Genomic DNA, 23,586 nt, shown 5'->3' with positions numbered 1-23,586 from the left:
AGGTATGAATACCGTTGACTGCCCCAGGGGTACTGCAAAAGTCTGTTATATTCAACAGGATATTGCACAATGATCTCAGCAATATTGAAGTCCCGAGCACAATAATTCAGTACCTAGATGACCTTCCAGTCTGCAGTGAAAGCGAAGAAAGGTATTGAAGAGATTCTATTGCCCTTCTCCAGTTACTCACCCAAAAAGGGTATAAGGTAGACAAGAAAAAAATTCAATACTGTCTGACTGAGGTTCTGTACCTACCTAATTGATTTTAAAAAATGGCAAAAGAATAATACCCAACAGGAAGGCAACAGTACGCACCTCAGCCAAACCACGCACTGTAAAGGACATGCAGAAGTTCCTTGGAATTTGCAACTACTGCAGAGCATGGATACTAGACTATGCCACCTACACAAGGCCCCTCATGCAGGGTCTAAAAGAAGCACAGAAAGACAAGGCACATATAATTTGGACAGTAGAGATGCAAACAGCATTCGACAGTTTAAAAGAATTGATCTGCATAGCCCCAGTTCTAGCCACACCTGATTAAACGCAGGAATTTTATTTGTTCTCGCACTCAAATGAGACCCTGATCGCTGTGTTAACACAAAAAACATCTATGGGTCACAACCCCCTGGCATATTAGAGTGGTACACTCGATTCAGTGATACAGGGTCACTTCGCTTGCGAACAGGCTCTCGCAGCTGCTGCCTTTGCCATTGAAAAAAGCTCAGCAATTGCCACAGGGTGCTCTGTCACCCTGTATGTCGAACACTCCCTGTTCGCCATACTTGAAAGATAAAAATCCACCCTCACCACACAAAGGGCATCAGTCTATGAGATCGTCCTTTCGAGTCCCAATATTCATGTGGTACGTTGCAAATCAGTAAACCCATCCACATTCCTCACAGAGCCAAGCACTGTGCAAGACATGCAAGAGCATGATTGCGCCACCTATGAGGGAGAAGGAGATGATATTCTGAAAGCAAGGGAAAATGCACTAGAGGAAGGGGAAGTGTTCTTTGTGGGTCAGCATCCATTTGCCAAGAAACGGGTGAAAAACATGTTGGAGCAGCAGTAGTGAAACTGGAAGATGGGGAATATGAGGTACTGGTTAAGAAAAGCTGGTTAAGAAAAGCTTGCCCATGCATTGCCCATGCATTATTCCGTCTAAGCCGCAGAGCTCGTGGCATTGATTGAGGCTGTCCATGCAGCAAAAGGACATACAGTGACAATATATTCAGATTCAGCATCCGTGACCACATGCTGGACTATCCAGATGGAGAAGGAGGGAATTCAGGAGAGCTGATGGGCCTGTGGTACAACATGCAGAGTTACTGAAAAAATGTATTGTACCACTTGCAGAACCCTCTGTAGTAGCCATAGTGAAATGCTAAGCACATACACATAATGATGACGAAATATCTCTGGGAAATGCAGCCGCAGACACGGTAGCCAAAATAGCAGCATATCTCCCCATAACTATTGCACACTATTGCATAAATCATAGAGTTACAGAAGGGAGCCCAAGGAAGAACAAGAATTATGGGCAAAACGAGAGTGGACACAGTCGCCCACTGATCTACTGTGGAGACAGGACACAACAGGGAAAGTTGTTATGCCAGTAGAACTATTGTATGTGGCATTCAAACAATTGCACTTCCCAGCACATACTTCAAAACAGCACATAGCAGCCGATCTCCAGGAAGATTGGTTTATCCCAAACTCCCAGGAGCACCTTAACAAAATGGTGATCGAGTGCACGACATGCCAAGTCTTTAGTTTAGGGATGACTCTCAGAACACTAAGGGGAACATTGCTCCACCCTGTAGGTCCCTTCCGTGAGCTGCACATTGATTATGCAGACATGGGAGAGAGATGTAACAGGGCAAGATATTTGATTGTGGTGGTGTGTCCCTTTTCAAGATGGGTGGAAGCAGGGCCCTGTGCCCATCTGGAAGCGAAGTGTTCAGCTAAGTTCCTGATCAGAGATGTATTCCCCCGATGGGGGATATGTGATGTCATACGATCTGACAACGGAACTCACTTTGTCAACGATCTGTTCAAAGAAGTGACATCACTGCTAGGAATAAAACACAAAATGTGCTCGATTTACAACTCACAGGTGATCAGAGTTGTAGAGAAAATCAACGGCCTTCTTAAGAGTAGGTTATCAAAACGATGTCACTCCCTAAAAAAGAACTGGCTATATTGCCTGCCCTTGGCACTCTTCCAGCTCTGCACCTAGTCTGGCAATGACCACCACCTGTCCCCCAACGAGATAGTAACTGGTCAACGCATGCAAACGCCATTGTCACCAATGAGAAGAGTATCTGATGCACACAGAATGGCAACGATACTAGGAGAGGAATTTAAAGAATAGTTAACACTTCTCACACATGCAGTGAGATGCATTTCCAAACAATTTGGAACCACCGCACCATCAGACACCCCAGCACAACCACTAATGCCTGGAGAGCTTGTGCATGTACAGAGCTTGGTGTGAAAATGGAACTCACCGAGATTCCATGGACCCTATTAGGTGATCTATTGTACCCCCCTGGCTGTAAAAGTAAATGGATTAAGGTACTGGATCCACCTCTCAGACGTCAGAAAAACAGAAACACTGAATAGCAATGAAACAAACACTGCAGTACCTTGAGAGGTATACTGGGGATAAGAAATACCAGAAAATTATGTAAATATGAACAGTAATATGAATTGCGAAATATAAGTCATTTTGTACATAATGAAGTGTGCCCTCTATCTCTTGTTCTTTCTCTTTCTCTTTCTCTATCTCTCTCTCTCTCTCTCTCCCCCTCTCTCTCTCGCACTGCCCTTGGCCCTTTTTCTTCTCTATGCCTCGTCCTGTGTAAAACCTTATTAATGCCCACCCCATTTTATCCTTTTTCTGTAGGTGCAACGATGTTGGTGTTGATGTCACTTAACGTTAATATTGAGTCAGATAGCAGTAGGAATAAAATAAGTGCTATTCGCGCCTACAGTTATCAAAGTGTGATGCATTTTGTTGCCATTTTCTTCACAATAACTATCTTTGTTTTAGGGATTTACTGGGGAGTGCCTTTTATCTGGGGACCCATATTGAAGAAGGGGGTGGTATGGAAGGGAGGCAGCAATATGTCTTTGAACTTAACAGGTTTGCATAAGAATGTGACCAAAGTGAGCCCAGACATTGTATTATTTATGGACAACGGAACATAAAGCACAATGATTGCATTAAATGTCATGCAGCCAACCCCCACAATGTTTACAGTTTCACAAGCTACCTCACAACCTAACATTATATCTACCTCAACACTTAGTGATATATATGATCTGTTCCACACCCCAGTGTCCAATATGATATTAAGTCCCTCCTCCCCCACTATGGTATACCGACAAGAGACCACAAATACTAATGTAAATGTAGATGCTGGTATTTTTCCAATGTACAGTCAGCAACCCGCAAACATACAAGGATGACTATGCACCACTGATAGACTGTGTAGAAGGTTGACAGGGAAACAACAATCTCTCTTGTATAATAGAAGGAAGAAATGACAGGCACGTCAACACAGATATGATGCCTACCATGGTTTAAGACTAGATAAAGTAGAAGACCTTCATCATTCTGGGCAGTCTAACAATTGGTATTCTGATATGAGTGCAACTGGAAAACGAATGACCAATTGCAGTTGCTACGTTTGTTCTTTAATACTGCATGCTTCTGGGACCACCAAAGGTTTTAGTGCTGCAAGAAGCCCCCTTAGTAGTGGCCCAATGTCCCATCCACCTTGCACTATGTAGGATAAAGAGCTCCTTTCATCTTTCAGGCACACACAGTAAAAATGAAGCTGCTCCCGCCAATGAGAAGATTTGCAAGGAGGGATGGAAAGGTGCAAAATGCTTCAAGGAACCAATCCTGGCAATCGAGGACACAAGCTACGTGGAAAACAAAAGGCAGGACTCAACCTACATGTGCAAAGCTGAGGGAATGCGTGCCTTGTCAGACCAAAGACTGGAATGGATGAAAAAGACATCTCCACAAATATGGACAGAGCATATCACCAAGCTGACATGGGTCACAACCCTCGAAGAACAGATTAAGGTTCAGCAAGAAGAGAATTACAAACTTTGTTTCTATAGGGAAGAAAATGTGTCTATGGGTTCTAACACAGGTTGCAACAGAACGCTCATCATCCCTGACCTTCGGTAAGGCACTGCTGTATTAATGGACTATTACTGGGTGTGCGGCAAACAGGCATACTTGCACCTCCCACCATCATGGAGGGGCTATTGTACGCTTGCAACACTGCACTCTGTGCTGCTGGTGATACCTAAACAACACATAAAGGGGTGAGCGGTGCCTCCAGGATGGCAAGGGGCACCTCGGCCAACAGAAGCGCAACCCCCATCTTTCGCATATTCCCTGAAGATGAGCAATGGGATCATCTGTTCCGGCGAAAGCGTGCCTCTAACTACCTGTCGCAAGAGTCCTCTGACAACCTTGAACAGATCCCTGATGAATACAAACTTTTCAATTCAGCAGAGAAATGTTTCGCATCACTTGTGCCCAGCTTTCAAACAAGAGCAAATGCCAAATGGTTGCAGATCGTGCGGTGGGGGCTGATCCAGCTGGCAAACGACACGAGGAGGGGTTTAGCGTCATCAAAGTGGAACTAAGAGCACTTCGAATCATGACGATGCAGAAACGTTATGTGTTAGACCTCCTCACTGCAATGGAAGGTGGTGTTTGCAAGAAAATCAGAGTGTCATGTTGCACATTCAAACCTTCTTCAGAAGCTGATACCATTATCACATGTGATTGCAGCAGTGCATGAACCTGGTGTAAAAAGGACAAAGGAAGGAGGAGTGCAAGAAAATGACTGGTTCAGTATGGCATTCATTTGGGAACACTCATGGCTTGGTACAATCATGAAGATGCTGATACACATCATTTTGTTCTTCCTGCTGACCTTCTGTGTGTGCAAGTTTATCCTCAGATCCTGCACAAAAGCGGTTCTGAGTAGTGCGATGATCATGGTGACTGTTGGTAATAGAAAAAGCAATAACAGTGTGCCTCATGATACTAGAGAAGCACAAGTACAAACTGGTGAAAGTGATGAGCCTAAATATCATATGGTGGCCATATACCAAACTGGGGATGAGATAGACAATGATCATCATACCACTATCAAACAGCCCCAAGATCATGAGAATTACAGGGAGGTGTGGGTTGAACTGGATAGGGATGGGGGATGTATTTACATGACATTTATTCCTGAAGAATAAATATGCATGACGTGGGGAGAGTCTAAGGGTCTCATTACACGGTAGGCGGTAAGGGTTAACGGTCATCGGTAATGCTACCGGTGACCGTTAACCCTTACCGCCTTACTACGAGGTCCCTTTGCGGGTTGGCACTTTAACGCCTGCTTTAGGCAGGCGTTAAAAAACGAACCCGCAAAGGGACCTCGGAGCTAATTACGGTACCGCAATTAGCGGTACCGTAATTAGCTCCTTCCCCATTCCCATTATGCCCTATGGGGGCAAAATGGGAATGGGGAAGAGCCTTGGTGAATGGGGAATTACCAGCCTCGCTCACCTTGGAGTAGGGCGGTAATTCCGCCATCCACCAAGGTGGACCCGGTACGGTACCGGCGGCAACCATGGCGCTAATAGCGCCATGGTTACCGCCTACCGTGTAATGAGGCCCTAAGAAGTGTGTGTAGAGCATGGATGCCCATAAAAAGGGACGAAGCAAGGTACGAAGCAGTGAAACGGGCTGATGAATGTAGAAATACTGGAGGAGGGTATTTGTTACTTTAGGAGTAGCAAAAGGGGGGAACATTGGGAAGGAGATGGTCCTATGCCACCCCCTTAGCCTTTCCTGCAATAAATAGGGGCGTGCAGGCCAAGGGGGGAAGACACCCACCTCCATGGCACATCCCCTTAGGATAGAACATAGAGACATATACGAATAATGCAGCTCAGTGCCCCGACAACAGACACCATTTTGTATTAGAGCAGACGCCATCTTCATATTAGGCCCAAAAATCATCCCTTTGTAAACTAAGCTCTCCTCATCCCCAGCACCTCGCACAGAGAGCCCAAGACTGTGCCACCCCCTGGCAGCTCAGTGCAAGCCTTGTTCTCACAGAAGTCCAGCCATTTACTGTTGCAATTGTTTAGTATCACTTCCACAACATGTGCTCTCTGCAGAGCGTGAGATCGAAGCAGGCCCCACCCCAAGTGCCCATCCATCTCCACTAAACTGCCCATGCCCTCTCAAACCCCACCCCGCCAGGCTAGGGCCCACCAGTCCCGACCCTCCACTCTCTTTCATGTTGATACATGTCTGACCCCCTTGAATTGACCATTCCAGAACACCCACCATAGACTTAATCCTGTGCAACAGTATATTCTTCCCAAAGCAACACATGTCTGTTCGTAGCATGAAGCACCAGGTAACGTAAATAGTAGATCAAACCCCCAAGGGGAGACACCTGAGAGCGGGACCCCGGTATCAATGAAGCCCTGAATGTAGAGGTCGGAATGCCAATATATCAGTCCATTCTCTCTAAGTAGCCCCATTCATGAAAGGATTTTTATGTTCACCATTAGTCACATATTATCAGTTCGTGTTGTTTAGCTTAGATAGTTAGCCATGTGTCACATTTGTCTTGACCTTCACTGCGGAGATGAGCCCAGCTGACCCACGTGCCATCTGATCGACTGGGAAGCAACAGCCAATTGCAGCCTGTACTCCCCTATAGAGCAGGTTGTGCCATACAGCCCCAACAATCCGCACTGTGATTTTGTACTGTATGTAATGACATCATTCATGACGAAATTGTTTCTTATAATGTGCTGCCCGTGTAACTTTTGGCAGAGTGCTCTCGGGCAGCAGAGTTCTTTGCTTGCATACTTTATTTTATATAAAGTTTGTTATCCTTGCAACTTATCTCTTGGTTTCATTCCCGGATGGGGTGTGTTATCTTTACTTTTGCTTTTCTATGAGGACATGTGTATGGGTGCCCACCTTCAGATGCCAACAAGTGCATGGGCAAGAAGGTTACAGGGAAGGGAGATAAGAGCAGCTTCCAACCTCTGCAGGTCAAAGATATTGAGGAGGGGAACAGCAGGCAGACAGCTATACGGGATTGGGTGTGAACCCAGCAAAACAGCGGGGTGGGCACATACTAGGGAGATGTGTAAGGGTCAGGCTCGGGGGTATTGGGGGTTGTGGGTAAGAGAAGAGGAGTCAGGTAAGGATACAGATCATGACTTCAGGTAAGTTTGAATAGACAAAAGTGGGGTGTTCCGGGGACTGACCAGGCTTAGTTAGCCAATGTATGGAAGACAGTGCATCAAGGCCCGTCTGCTAGGTTTCTGTTGGACAGGTGCAGGAAAGCAAAGGGAAAAGTGGGTTTAGGCAAAAGAAGTGTAAAAAAGAAAGAGTGTAAAAAAGAAAGGGCAGAGGAGGGGTTGAAGGAAATAATGAAGGAATTCCTACAGAGCAGACAAGGTGGACAGTAAAGGGAAAGTGGGGGTGTTGGCTGTGTCTGGATGGGCACAACACTCCACCAGTGGTCCCTGTAGAGTCTACTCACCTCTATGTGTTAGCAGCAATGATACCCACCCCCACATCTGTGTTAGAAACATGGGTGCCTGCACTCATCCCTTTGTTACCAGCACCGGTGTCTATTCCTCTCCTTGAGTTACCAGCCGTGGGGCCATTGCTGCCCCATGCAGCTGTCAGTACCTGCTCACCTCCCTGTATTGCCAATGCTGTCTGCTTCCCTCCTTGTATTGCTTTCTCCATTTCTTGTGTTACCAGTGGTCTCGAGGCATCTCCCCATGTTGCCGATGGTGCATCCCCCCACTACCTACTTTGCTAGGACAAGGCCCTAGTTGCTGAAAGCAATGGGCCCAGTGGATTTATGGGATTTTTCTGAATGATTTGCTTCCAGATCTAGGCATCCCTGAGCCCTATCCAAATTGCTGGTGTAAACTAAGCCAACCATGTGGTCAGTGAGCTCAGAGACATGATAGTGCAAATGGTGTATTTAACATGTTTCTTCTCCTACCAGGTTCAGTGGAGGAAGGTGAATTATCAGATGAGCGGAAAATTGGTAGACCTAAAGAAAGCTTTAGACCAAGCATCTTCATGCTCTACAAAGAGCTGTAGAATGGTGCTGTGGGTCAATTAAATGATTTTGTAGGAGGAACTTTTCCCCCCTAAGGATGGACTTTGGGACTACCAAGAGGAAATTCAGCAAATGAGTACAGAAAGTGCAATGATAGATGGTGCATTTATTATCAGCCCATCCAACAGCATAAAGAGCTACATCCATTTTATGGATTGGAAAAAAAACACTCTGGGAAAAACTAAGAAACGTGGAGAATGCCTCAATTTGAAGTGAAGATGTTCCAGAATAATGCATCACTTAATCAATGAATACTTTTTATCATCCACGATAAGGTTGCAACTATGGTATGAAGGTGGTTAATTTGTCCCATGAAAGATAGCATCCAAAAAATGGCACAGAGTTTCTCCACACACCAGAAATATTCATCTGAACTGGCACAGGGAGTGGGTTTTAACCAACTTTATATTGACAACAAGAAATGCAGTAAGCCACGGTTCAAAAGTTAAACTCTCTACATTCATAAATAATGTTGTCCATATTGCACTGAAACAATGTATATCATAAGAATCTACAAACAAGAAACATCAGTAAAGGACGAAGCATCAATAATCACCGCATTCCCTATAAATCATATAACTGTATATCCGAAAATGAAAGAAGGCCCAAGTTGTCAAAAATGTTTCAATGTAAGCAGTGTATTTTGTTTCCCAACAGCAACTGAAATCTTAATTTATTCTTTCAAGGATATATTTTTATAAATGTATGTAAGAGCCTGTCATGATCAGATAATGAGGTGTGCATGTGAAATGCTAATAAAGGTGGTACATTACTGTTTAAATGTAAAATAAATCAATGTTTTTCTAATGTGGGCTTTGGCAAAGCTGGTTAGCTCACCAGTGCAATCTCTGACAAGTTAATTTCTTCTGTTTTAGCCATATATACATGATAAAATGGATGGACGTTTAAGTGTGCCAAGAGATTTGCTGTGGCCAGTTGAAGTGGATAGATTTGTATATATTTATTAAGAAAACACATTAAGGTTAACAGAACAAAGGACCATGTGGATCAGACCTCAAAGTTAATTAGATGCCCCCACACCCACATTGGCCTGGTTTAAGTAAAATCCTTAAAAATACATTTAATTGCATTCCAGTTTCATCTCAAAAACTGTCCTCTCAGAAGATAACATATAAATTGAAGTCACATGCTATGGGCTTGCAGGTTTCAAACATGGTTCAATGCACTTAGAAGAGTCACCTCTTCACATCAAGTTAGGCGATAAAGTCCATCACGGCCAAGTCAATCATTGACTGAAGGCATTACCACGAGCTGCTTGCATGACCCATTATGCTAAACACGAGGCAGCAGGTTCACAGTTCAAATATGGGTGTTATTCAATTTATCATTATTTGGTGCAATAAAAGAATATTTTACCCATAAAACCACAACCATGTGACCTAGAAAAAAGTGGAAAGGGTGTTACGGCTGTGACATTCTCCTTTAACAAATAAGTCAAAATCTGAATTGTCTACATTTGTTTTAATTTAATAGAATTATGAATATTAATAACTTCATGAAATATCATACAAACTGGCCTGGAGGATCACAGAAATCCATATTTCATTAATGTGCCATGTTTTTACAAGAAGATATGGAATAGAAAAATATTTGAATTCAAAAGTAGGACAGTAGGCAACAGCCACCTTTGTCACTTGTATTGAAAATATGATTTACCTATGAAGATTTGGCAGTGCATTCTCTGGTAGCCTGACTATAGAGAAACCCAATGGAAATATTTGATCAATCAAAATGTTTGATATTATAATGGCAAAGTGTGGGAATATGACCCATGATTAAAAAACGAAGCATGCAGGGAAGAGGAATCAAAGGTTGCATGGGAAGATAACGTCTGTCCCAATGGATGAGTGCTGATCTTGGCTAATATATATGGAGTTTGAAGGGCCTTGTCCATGAGGAAACCTGAAGCAGATTAACCAGAGTCCGACCTGCTTTTCTGAAAAGGGGAAGAATGGACCAGGATAGGCCAGATGACTGGGAATTCCCAGGGAACATTTGAGGGTATCTGCAGGCTTTTGGTCTTGAAATTATTTAAAAGGGAGCATTCAAACTCTACCAATGTGATTAGATAAGTCTCCTATAATCATTCCCCTTCTAAGTCCCTGGAGTGGAAGGGTACTGGAAAGGTGGTTTTCACTACGCATAACTCTTTCCAAATAGTACATCTTGATATCTTAGAGTGTAATACAACACTGCGTTCTCACTATATTTAAAGTCAAAAGAGATTTGTAATAGGAAATCAAAGGCATTTTTCAGCGCTGTGTGCTCAGTGTAAAACCGATAGAATATCTGTTCAGATAAAGCAACGTTCTTTGCAACTTAAATCCAATCAAATTGACCCGGAGTGTTTTTGCAGGTGTAGTCACTGCCTAGTATTTCGGTGCTGGACTGGCCTTGTGTGGGGGACCACACTCATATGGAAATATATATTTCACATCTTTGATGGGTGCAGTAAGCTAAAACATGGTTGAAGACCCTCCTGAGTTGAAGCCACTCCATAGAACAGGGTATTTGACCCATGTTTGTTCTCAGTTAGAGGGGCTACCACACTGTTGTTTTGTTAGTCAAACTTGGGGTTTCACCCTACATAACCCAGGGCAATCCAGACATAGATCCCTTGCTCATTCTGCTTTAGCTAGACTCAGCTTCACCTACCTGAGGAGGCCCAACATGGCTGAAACCTGTGTATGGAATTTCTGGTGGTTCTCATGTTCAAAGGAGAATTGCATAGCATTTTGGTGCTGGTCTGCCCTTGTGGGTGGGACTAGGTTGATATGCAAATGGTTATTCTCCTCTGTGAAGGTTGCAGTGAGCTAAAACCTGGTTGTAGACCCTCCTGAGTGGAAGATATTCCATTTAAAAGGATATTCGACCCATGTTCTTTCTCAGTATAGAGGCTCCCAAACTCTTGTTTAAGTAGTCACCAATTTAGGATGTGATTGAAATGGCCACGTTCCATAACCTGACAGAGAATTTCTTTGTAACCTTTGACCTGTGGAAACCATTGGTACTTATAAAAAGACATTGGGAGATGAAGGGAGTTCAGTTGTGTCACTTCCATTGCCATAGATAATTATGCAGATGTAAATTACATGTTCTGCTCTCCCTTGCAATTGCACAGTATGGGAAGGACTTCGCAACTGAGGGACACTATCTGCAAAGTGAAGTGGGAGAAGTATCCATCCCTGTTTTAGTAAATCATAAAACAATTTCCCTGTGTTGGGTGGGAGAACCAATATTCTGTGCCTTCTAAATTAATAGCACTGCTTCACTAATCTAAACCTGCAGAATTAGTTGAAACTCATCATAAAGTGCATTTCAAATGCATGCTAAATTTAGTAACTCTAAGCACCATATTTACATAGGGGGTTTATTTTCTATTAGATGATAATAGCAGAATTAGTTGAAACTCATCATAAAGTGCATTTCAAATGCATGCTAAATTTAGTAACTCTAAGCACCATATTTACATAGGGGGTTTATTTCTATTAGATGATAATAGCACCAATACTTATTCAACCTCTCTCTGGTACCAAAACTTGTTTTTGATACTAGATAAAATAATGTTGGGGGAAATTAGTTATTGATCATAAGGAAACTATTGTGATGTGTTAACTGATTGAAGAATTTGAATATAACGACTGTTAAGCAGCGATGTAATTATGGACTGAGGTTTTGCTTAAAATGTATATTCTCCTATTAAAATTAGCACCAGAAATATCATCGCTCTATTGTGTGACTGCATGTGTGCATGGTTTCTTAGAGGTGTGAAAGACGGACCAACTCTAATTGTGTCAACAAGCTATCAGTTTTCATGTGTCGTATTGAGGTTATATTACATTAAGGGAACCACCTTTGTTTTTCATTAATGTAAAAAATGTGAGTTTTAATTATAAACACAAAATGTTTCTCTTCAGGAAATTGTGGGGTGGGAGTGTATACCAGGGAATGTTAGATCGGGGATTACCACTCAGGGAAAAGAGTGACATATCAACAAATATCTCAATAGCGCAGTGCCTTTTAGCAACAGGCCACACAACAGACCCTTTCTGTGTGGCTCCTGGAGACCAAGGGCTGGGGGAAGAAGGAGAGGTGGGATATCTCTAAGAAAGGAATCTCACAGAAGTTTGACTCTACGGTTCATTTTGGACGGGCACTGCTTCCTTATGTTGAACTCCGGTGGTGCCGGTTTTAAGATTCAGTACTACGGACCCACACAGGCAACAGGCTCCTAGAATCTCAAATCTGCACGTAGAGCCCTGACATGCTGCAACAAAGGGTATACAAAGAGGAAGATCTTGTCAGGGTAGTTAGTTCTTGAATTTTTAAAGGGGTTAATGCAAGGCTTGGTTCCGTAAGAGAAAACGGGCAACTCACTTATTTTTTTACAAATATGCTAAAACAGTTTTCAAATCATGTCCTGTAAATCCATGAAGTTAGTGCATGCCATTTTGCATTCCTGTTAAATAATACATGTCTACATACATGTACCTAGATACTACATCACGTGAGTCTACAAGCCAAACCTGGTTGATTATTTCACACATGGCATGGGACAATTTGAGATCCTGACTAATGTGATGCACTTCTTTCGTCAATTAGATACCACTAGAAGAGCCTGGCTTGTAATATTGAATGCATGTTATCATTTTTAACACAGGCATGTTGCTTATTTCTATGCATAAGCTTTGAAGTTCTACAATAAATATTAGCATTAGCATGTTTTATGTGCAACACACAAGTCACTAAGCACCCTCCTGGCCTGTCAGAAGCAACTCGGATTCCAGCTGAGGCCAGAATGGCAGCTGAGGCCCTGGGGCGATGAGGTTGGGTCTCCCCCCTGACACGCCCTGTCTACAGGTCTGTGTCTGCACATCTTGCGCCTGTAAAGGTCACCAGTATTATATTGCTTTGAACTAAGCACCTGCTGTGCGACAAAATTCCTGGCAAGGTGTAAGAATGTAATTGTCTATGCTTTGTCTTGTTTCAAGTGGGAAGCCAGTTAGTACCGGAAGCAGAAAGGGCGATGACGCAATTTCCGCTTAACCACTAGAGCATTGATGTCTGGGCCTGAGGCAGCTGATTATGCTGCAACTGTCCGAAGTGGCCAAGTGGAAGTATGCAGCAGGCTGTTGCCAACGGAGGCAACTTCAAAAGTGGGTCGCATTGGCTGACAAAAAAGACAGTTAACGTATGCAAGGATATATTTGAGCGCAGGAGCTTTTGGTGCCATTTTATGGTGACAACATCTATTGTATTGTATTGTATTTAATTTATATAGTGCGCCTAGCCCTGAGGCAACTGGGCACATTTCTTGGGTACATATAGAGATACATATTTACAAAGGAAAGCCGAGCTGCTTCCGTCACTGTGTCCGTCCAAGTGAAAGGATTACAGCGGTGAAGAACCCTTCTGGATGATAATTAACGAGGCCAATAGAATCCACTTGTTGCCACCGAGGGGCCTATGGGGAACTTTCCTTCTTGCTACCCCATTAGGGTGAAGATAGGTGGGGGACGGAAGCTTACACGCCTGGCATAGATTTGGAATGTGGACTCAATAAAACAGCAGAAAGAACGAATGACAAATTGCTATCAGGGCACAACATGCTTTCCGGTTGCCAGCCCATTTAGCGGGACAAGGTTTCAGAGGCTGACAATATGTGACCAACAGTGTTTCCTATCCCTAGCTTAAACATAAATGGGCAAGGCATTCAATAGGATCAGTCGCGATGGCCACACAACTGGCTCTGCCTAAAACCCATCAGCCTTCAATAGGTTTGTACCATGACGGTATCCCTGCAAAATATCCCCACCAAAAATATCATCATACATAGGACCGTTTGTCTCGCCATAGGCGATATTTTTGGGGAGGATATTTCGTGGGAGCGGGGGTTGCGAGGGTGTCCCCCTGCACATTTTTAAATAATGCAGGTGTTGCGGGTGTGTCCCCTGCAGGGTCCATGGGTCAATATCGCAGCAAAAATATGGCGATATTTTTGTATCACGATATTTTTTTCGGGATATTAACACATGAAACCGCCATGACTGACACTGCCCCACACCTTCATTTGTTCCTTCCTATGGAGGCCTAGCAGTGTTTCTTTCTCATGCCTCCCTGTGAAGGAATCACAAATCATAAAACACAGACACAAAATTCCAGAGGTGAATACTTAAACTGTCCTCTTTTTCCTAAAGCTTCATTTTATCTCTGCCGGAAGAAGGCATCTGAATTTTACGAAAGCTTGCAAATAAATGACTTTGTGAGTCAAAAGTAAGCAACAACCAATCGTCTTTTTTAAATCAACGCTTTTTTCTAGTATCCTTGCTTTCAAAACTAATTGGCCCTCTTCTTGAATTGCAGGGGTCACATGACCACTGTGACTTCAGGTTATGCCCCTTCAATAACAGACTCTTGACAGGTGTATTGAGTTGAAGGCACTTTGTATCATGGTGCAGACTTTTAACAAAGGCTGCTTATTCCTTATTTCAGATTAGAACCCGACGCAGGGTCACGTGTTTTCTAAACACGCATTTGATTAGCTCCGGTGTGGGCGTTGCCCGACCGGAAATCCCTCACCTCCACAACGCTCCTTCCCTTCTGTCCTCCGCAGGTGGTGTGGCAGCCACTCAGCCAGTGAGAAGGCTCAGAACAGGGTAATCCCATGCTCAGAGCCACCACGCGGCTGGAGGCTGCAATCTTCCCCTGCCGGGGATCGGGGTAAGTGTTGTTGCCCCATCGCCCCTTCCACAGAATTCTCTTCCCACCCTCCCAACCCCACTTACCTTCTTTTCTGTCCATTTTGAGGAGCAGATGCTCTGGGAACACTTCTGTCCCCAGCGCGACACTTATTTTCAATGGCCGCCATAGAAAGGGAAAACAGACTTTGTTTTCTCATCCCCGGCAGTAATTCTTTTGCCATTTATTGTCTGTTTTTTTCTGTTTTGAAACGTTCTAAGCATTTTAGTACCCCCGTATTACGGGCCGGGGTGCTATTAGCAATAAACCACGAGCAAGGGGGCGTTATCACTTCAGGTAATGCCCCGGGGCCTTTGGTAAGGCCCTTGCTTCGCTTGGCCCTGTAACTATGGGCCCTGGGGAATTACCTGAAGTAATAATGCCCCCCTGCTTGGGGCCTATTGCTTAAATAAGTCTGCCAGGGAAGGAGCCTGGCCTGAGATCAAGCTGGTCATGTGACCCCTGTGATTCAGTGTCTGGTGGAAGGGAAAGACTTTTGTGGATTCATGGATCTGACTTTGTATGCTCTTCCCAGACCTTGCAGGGACTTTGCGCAGGCCTGTCACGTTTTCGCGTTCAGTCGAGCGCTTTGCGAGAGACTCCATGCAAAGTGTGGGTCGAGCCTACGCAAGGAAATAGATAGGGGGGTAACATGCATATTCCCCATTCCCCCACGCAGAATAAGGAAGTACAACGACTTACGTTGGTGTGCCGAGGGATGGGCTATGCAAAAGAATTGCATACCTAGCATTGCGCAAATAAACGTGTATTCATGGATCTGACCATGCAATGTCACTTTGGTGAAAGATGCACACAAAGCTTGCGATCTCACCGCCACATGATCATGATAGAAGGCGCAAAGTCCCAATTGCATAGGACCCAACACGCAAAGGTAAGGTACAGTCAGGGATTTAGGGATGCTGGCTGCCTTGATTGTGAGGGGACCGCCTGCAGTGTTGATAGGGTGCATGATGGCGGGGATGCGGACTGTGCAATGGTTGGTATATGTGGCTGGATCTGCTTTGCATGGGGGAGTGCTGTGGATGTTCCTCGTGCAGCTCGGTTTTCTTTGCACATTGGGGTAGTTTGCGCTTTGGAATCCATAAATATGCTGAACCCGCAAAGTGAATTTCGTGTACGGTGGCGCGCAAAGTTATTTTACGTGCAGAGTACTTTGTGGGGTCTTTGCGCTTTTTATGTAAATCGGGCCCTACGTTTTGAAATCATAGTCAATGCTTCCCAAGTTATAGAGGTAAGTTGATGTAAGCCTACTTACACTGTCCGTGCCTGACAGGATTAGTGAAACACCTGCAGACACAAGTTGTGGATCGGCCAGATACAGGAATATTTGCCTCGTAAATTAGCATTGAAGCGCAACTCCCAAAGACTGATGAAAGATGGGGACCACAAAAACGTAAGTTCTTCTGTCTTTTTTATTGAATAAGTACGTATTCTCCCATTAACCCTGCGCACACCGCTCTGCTTTCTTCCCAAACATCAGAACTGCTCTCTATCACCCTCAACCATCTCCTTTGGAAGCCCACACTCCCATTCCCACACTACATCCGGACGTTCCAGACTCTTACAACATAAAGCCATCATGAACCTGGACAACTGACATGTGCAAACACGCCTGCACAAAAACTTGAAATCAGGAGCATCCTCAAAATCGGACTCAGTCGGGTCAACGTCTCCAAATTCTTCTCATCAGAGATGAGATATCAGCACCACCTTGCAATCTTTATAAAATAAAAGCTAGAATAGCCAGTGCCCCCAATCCTGATGGATAACAATGGTACCGAACCTCAGCTTTCACCCCGACATATGGGAAGGCAACCAGTTTTCCATACCCATAATCTCAAAGAAGAGGACTCCTCATGGAGGCCCCCCTAAACTACCCCTCAGAGCTAACCAACTCGCCTTTCAATCTAATTGCACCTTTACACTGCATACACGGATGCCCACACACAAACACACATAGGCACACACAGGAGACTTACTCCTGCTAGCTCCTCTTGCACCAAAGTACCCAACGGCAGAGCCATGCCGGTCTCAGTGCCCGGCTGGCAGCACGGCAACATCTTCAGCCCCATCATAGCCACCTTCTTACAGCAGAGCAGTGGCTCTCCTGGGGTGCCAGTGCTGGATGCCACTAGGTCTTGGCCTCTTAGCTACAGATATAACATACACCCAAGTGTGACTGCCACAATCCATGAAGAATCATAGTCACTCGAAGCAGGACTCAGTTACTTCCGGTCTCCACTGTGCCACACCACGGTGTCCAGTTAAAGTACCGAATACAAAAGGATCGAATGCCAAAGGGTCGACTCAATTTGACCTAAAACAAAAGGGTCGAATTTTTTTTTTTTTTATTCTTTTTTTGGGGTTTCCGTTTTGGAAAAAAAGGTGGTTTTTACCACAAAAAAGGGGGCTTGGGGACGGGACCCCCCCAAAAAAACATTTTAAAATAAAAAATTTAAATTCGACCCTTTGGTTTTCGGTCCTTTTGATTCGACCCTTTGGTCATTCGATGCTATGCATTCGAAACTTTGACCTAGAACCCCACACTACTGGCTTCACTCATGCCTCTCCCTCTACCCTACTACCCCCAACCCCCTTTTCTGCAGAACATGCACCGTGAGACAGCAAGAACGACAGAAGTGCACTACACAGGGCGACTTCACATTACATGTTTGGTATTTTAATATGCAAAGATTCCTAATTGTCCAGACATTTTTTTACAAGGGTTCTAGGTCAAAGATTCGAATGCATAGGATCGAAGGACCAAAGGGTCGAATCAAAAGGTCCGAAAAGCAAAGGGTCAAATTTTTTTTTTTTTTTTTTTTTGGGGTTCCCCCCCAAGCCTCATGTCTCTCCCTCTACCCTACAACCCCACCAGCCCCCTTTTCTGCAGAGCATACGCCGTGAGACTGCAAGAACGACAGAAGTGCACTACACAGGGCCGCTTCACATTACATGTTTGGTATTTTAATATGCAAAGATTCCTAATTGCCCAGACATTTTTTTTACAAGATGTTGACTTAATTTGGAAACCTAACATGAAGTGTGTTAAGTGTCATTGTTAAGTGCACTATCCAGGCGTGTCTTAAATAAGGATAACTGTGCCAAGTCCATTCACCTGCGGAAGGGAATTGGGTCGCGTTCCTCAAGGGGGCAAACATACTGTCATTGCTGGTGTTAAGAAAGTCCATTGCTGGTACACAACATGGCCAGTGGAAGTAGCAAAAATGTCATAAGCACCGCCTCAAGATTCCCCCATCGATGCCCAAGGCTCTCCCTGACACACGGCAAAAACCTTCTACGGCCCCAAGAACGCCACGCCTTGATACCCAAGAACATCATCCATTGTCCTCAAAGCAAGTCTCTAATCGTCAGAGGCGTGTAACATGAATGAGGAAGTGCTTTCAAATGGTTGCCTCCCAGCCCTGGCTTCCCTAAGAACATGAGTGGTCCTTTCAGAGTCAAAAGCTCCCTGTGCTCAGAGTGCCCGTGATTGCTAATGAAGGGTTTACCACGCAGGATGGACGTGGCTGGTACATACCAATTTCTTCCATTGAATAGAGGAAATATTTTCCACTGGCACTGCCCTAGAACTGCCTCATCCTGCTCCCAAGATTGCCCCACATTAGAACTCCGGAGTGTCCCATACTGAACCAAGGAGTCTCATGTATTGCACACTGAGTTGTCCCGTAGTTCCCCCATCAATTTTGCCCCACAATAACAAGCAAAATTGCTTGATTTTGCCACCCATAATTGTCCCACCTAGGATCACTGGTCCCCAGGATTGGCACACATTGGCACAAATATGTGTTCTGCCTTGGTACCTAGGATTGTCCCACTGCATCATCCACAAGGTTGTCTGGGGCCCGGGACCACACTATCTGCAACTCTCTCTTGCCAAATACTCTCCTTCTAGACCTCTATGCTCCTCTGGCACCAACTCTCTGTCTGTAAAGCGTTTCGCTAAACAGAGAGCAGGAGGCCGCTTGAACTCCGCAGCTGGATCCCTCCTCTGGAACAGCCTCCACCTCGCTCTGTGTCTTGAGCAGGACCTTCTGAAGTTCCTATAGACTCTCCTCTTTTCCTCCTCCTTCCCTTCCTCCTTGTTCTGCTAATTCCACAGTTGCTGAGATTGGTGTCATGGACCATTATGCATCCTCTGGGCCTGTGACCTTTCACACCCAATCTCCCCAGCATCTGTCTTCCTCAGCACTTGCCTTGGCACACCCTCCGCACTGGAGAAAAGCACTTTCCATCCAACGAATTTCCTGCCACATAGCACTTACTATTTCTTGCACTTCATCTGCGGCTCACCCTTAGAGCACGGCACCTACCCCAGTGCCCTCTTCCTTCCTGCACTTGCGCATTCTGAATACTCACAAGGCATAGTAGGTTCGGCTGTCCCTTCCCCTTCTGTATTTCTTGTATTTAATGGTACGGCTATCCAGGGATTTAAGTGGGGTAATAAATTAGGGGGGGGCTCTTTGGGGGTGTGGCTTGTGGGGTGGGCATGGCCTAAAAAAGCACACAAACCATAGGAAGGTACGCAAATATATAAATGCATGTAAGCATTTATATATTTGTATGCGCACCTTACTATGGTTTGTGTACTATGCAAGCCAACTTTTATAAACACAGAAATATGTAATATATTTCTATGTTTATAAAAGATGGCTGAAAAGTACACAAACCATAGTAAGGTACGCACACAAATATATAACAGGTATAGATTTGTGTGCGTACCTTATGGTTTCCGTACTCTTCAAGCCATCTTTTTTAAACATTTCTGTGTTTATAAAAGAATGGCTTGAAAAGTACACAATTGAAGTCATCTTTTATAAAGCTTTGCCAACGGACAAAGCCGGAGGCGTCTTTGTCTGTCTGCAAAGCTTTATAAAAGATGGTTTGAATTGTGTACTTTTCAAGCCATCTTTTATAAACACAGAAATCAGCACAGTCCCCCCAGGTTCGCAGAGGGTCAAAGACGCCTCGGCGACCTGGGGAAACAAAGGGACAGTAACTTCCTCTGGTGAGCCTTCGCACGAGGGGCCACCACAGGAATTTACAGTGACTGACTGAAGTGTCAGCCAGCCACAGCAAAGCTGTGGCTGGCTGGCCTTTCTGGCAAACTTGGTATAATGTGTCCAGCAAATGTTGTGGTGGGACCGGGGGGAATGCGGGGGGGGCTGGAAGGTCCCTTGCTCAGTCCCACTTTTTAGAGACTGCCAAGGCCCAGCCCTGGCTGGTCCCGGCCCACTTACAGCACTGCTGCTATCCCATGTTCCCTCGCTCCTGCCCTGTGGGTGCTTTGAAACAGAATGTATTCCCTGTATAAGCGCATAACAAGCAAACAATAAATAAATAAATAAATACATTAGAAAAGAGATGTATCCCACATAGGCACCAGGGTTATCCCACATTATCACCTGCGATGGTCCCACACTGGCGGCCAGGTGTGTCCCACATCAGCACGAAGGATTGATTGGCCAGCATTGACACACCAGATCGACAATGGGAAGCTGCGGCTGCTGCAACACTGGGACCTGGGACTCTCCTGCACTGGGACGCTGGATTGTTACACAACACACCAGAAATGAGGACTGCCTGACATTGGCAACCAGAATCATCCCTCGTTGCCACACCGAGATCCCAGAGTGTCCCCGGCTGAAACTGTGAACTGTTCTGCCTGGGCAACAAAGACTGTCCCAAGCTGGTATGCAGAAGTGCCCCACAGTGGCAGCAGGATGGTCACACAATATACCCCGAGACTAGCGAGCGTTAGTAGGGAAGATGATCTCAAAATGACAAACAGGTTTGATGAATCAATGGGGCGCAGTCATTTGCCACACTAGCACCGCGGATTACCCTAGGGCACAGGACTTGTCCACACGTGCACAGACGATGGTGCCACTAAAGCGAGAGGTTTTCGCCCAGCCCTGGCATTAAGGACTTCCTCCACACTGGCACCAGCCCTGTCCGGCCTTAGCCACCGTATGATCACCCAGGATTGTCCCGCCGTGTCTGGTATCCAGGACTGTCCAACTAAGGTACCCAGACTCAGAATGGTGCATCCTTGACACCAGGGTCGCGCCACGTTAGTTTACGGCGCTGCCCCCCTCGTCTGGCTGCCAACCAGAGAGCGCCATCCCTGGCGCCCAGTTATCTTGCATTTGCCCTTCACATTTCTTCGGATAGGCGCGATGAGGGGGCACCGGCTACGATACTGCCCATTAGCTGTATAAGCGTGTATTCCCACAGACTCGGGTGGGTTAGCGTTTATGAACAGCACTTTCTCATTTTAATAGTATAACGTCACTCGCATTAGTGAAATGCTGATGTGTGGATTGGAGCAAATGAATAGTTGTGTGTGTTTATTTCTTTAATTCCTAGTCTGGCTCTCGCGGGGTATGTGTGTGTGTGTGCGTGTGCTCTTCCCGTTTGCGACAGACTTTGGGCGCAGCGGGGCTGCAGTCGCCTCCCACCCGCACCCCCCTCACCTCAGTGGCTGTGGTCGAGTGGTAGACGTCGGTGTCGTAGCTCCAGCCGTCCAGGCAGGGCTCCTGCGGCAGTTTCCCCAGGTCCACGTCCACCCCCGGGGACAGCTTGAGGGCGGAGAAGTTGCTGAGCAGCGCCAGCCGGTAGCGGCGGCACCTGCTCTCTGCCCAGGTCCCGTCCGCCTGCTTCTCCATCGGCAGGCTGGCGTTCCTCCAGGCGGCGCTCAGGTTGGCATCGGCGGGCACCAGGCAGCGGTGCTCCGGCGTGGCTGACAGGAACATGACGGACATGCCGTTGAAGCCGTTGGGGATGGTGCTGGCGCTGAGCAGGAAAAAGATGGTGCGCTGGAAGGGCCCCCACTTCCCGAGGAAGGAGGTCGCCTGGTCATAGTCTCTCATGGTGGCGTGGGAGCAGCGGCCGGGCCAGGGGGCAGTGTTGTGTCTCGGGCAGGAGGCAGCGGCGAAGGTGCCAGTCTCGCCTCACTTCGCACACCCACGCCGCTAACCTGTGAACAGCAAGCAGCTAACATTCCTGTGAGCCAGGAAGCCTTGGGGCAAAACGGCGTCAGTCTGACAGCACAACGGAAGCATCACCGTGTTACACAAGTACGTTCACCCTGGGGTGTCATTCACTCCTCGCCGCGACACGCCCTCGTGCCATCCTTCACATCGTCAGACAAGCTTTTTTCCACTTTACATACAGCACTGCCGCCCTCGGGGAGTCTCAGGGCTGTGAACCACTTTCTATCGCACTGACCTCATCTACAATGTGGATAGAGTTGACCTTTGCCTGCCATCACCGTTCCGCCTACGGGACGCTGGCAGGATCAGCCACTTCCCTGCCCGGCCCACAACACTCGCCCCCACCGACATCACGCTGAAGATTACAAAAAGAAGCCGCGAAATGTTTTTACCAGCGTTACGCATAGACACCTACTGCGGTGTCAGTCACTCCCAACGATGCCTCCCCTATTATGCAAAGGCTGAAGGGGGCAGATTACACAACGAAGCAAGCACTGACCAATGCAGCTGCTCTCCATGTTTACAGTAAAGAAGTTTGTGTGCTGCGCGTGTAGCTTTTGATTGTGTGTGTTAAGTGTTAAGGGCACTCTGCTTACCATGGCTGCTGTGCCCGGCAGGTTTAGACCTGCCGGGCACAGCAGACTCGTAGTGTGCTGGCCCAATATGGTTTTGATGCAATATACAGCACACTTGCTGAGATAAATTGGCAAAAAAGCAAGAGTGTTTGCAATTGTTTTGTAGGGTAACACCAATCCAATACAAGCAAGTCACCAACATTGCACAGGAACATTAATGCGTTGCTATTAAAAATGCCATGCCACATTAAAAACATGCCCCACTGGCTGCACAATGTAGACCAGTGTAGACACGTAATATAACATTACAGTAAAGAATGCCAGGCCACATGTAGATAAACCTAGACTGGTTGCACCAAAATGCCAGTCGAAGCAATAACACTCATCAAGAAGAGAGCAAACATTCAAGCCCGGTTCTCTGCCGCCTCTAACAATCAACTCTTTAAAATCTGCAAAGAACTGGTCAATCCTTTTGCTGTCTCTATCTCTCCTGTTCCCTCCCAGACCCTCTGTATGGCTCTGGCTAAAACTCAGGACACCCTGTCCTCTATCTCCTCTTCCTCTCCCTCTTCCTCTCTCGGCCCCCATTTGGCCATCGCTACCCTCTCCTCCTTCTTTCTCCTCTTTCTCTCTGACAACACCTGACAAGGTTTCTAGACAAGACTGATCTATGAAAGTGTCGTCCAAACAGGTGCTCCCGTGCTCCTCCAGAACCATCAAGGACCATATTGACACCCTCGCTCCAGCCTTGTCCAATTTCTGTAATCACTCTTTCGCCACTGGAACGTTCCCCTCTCCCCTTAAGCACTCCCTTGTGCACCCACTCCTCAAGAATCCATCTGCCGATTCTACCTGCCCGGCAAACTATCACCCAATTTCTATCAGCCCTTTCCTGGACAAACTCTTGGAAAAGCTGGCCGTCTCCCAGCTTACTCTCCACAATGAATTTGTTGATTGTCTCCATGACCACCAGTCTGGTTTAACAGCTGCAGAGGCACAGGAACGGCTCTC

At 45.9% G+C, this 23,586-nt stretch overlaps 1 protein-coding gene across 1 annotated transcript in view; it reads right to left on the bottom strand.

The window, feature by feature from the left end:
* The window catches only part of LOC138581303 (solute carrier family 22 member 4-like), a 745,421-nt gene extending 723,152 nt beyond the window's left edge, over positions 1-22,269 (bottom strand). The window contains exon 1 of the mRNA XM_069652517.1: positions 21,482-22,269. Coding sequence (XP_069508618.1) covers positions 21,482-21,877 — 396 coding nt within the window. The 5' untranslated portion in view covers positions 21,878-22,269. The remainder of the gene's footprint in view (positions 1-21,481) is intronic.
* Between the last annotated feature and the right edge of the window lie 1,317 nt (positions 22,270-23,586).

Source organism: Ambystoma mexicanum, chromosome 3p (genome assembly GCF_040938575.1).
Source record: "Ambystoma mexicanum isolate Mex_15411 chromosome 3p, UKY_AmexF1_1, whole genome shotgun sequence".
Taxonomy (NCBI): Eukaryota; Metazoa; Chordata; class Amphibia; order Caudata; family Ambystomatidae; genus Ambystoma; species Ambystoma mexicanum.
This window is presented reverse-complemented; position numbering and strand designations above follow the sequence as displayed.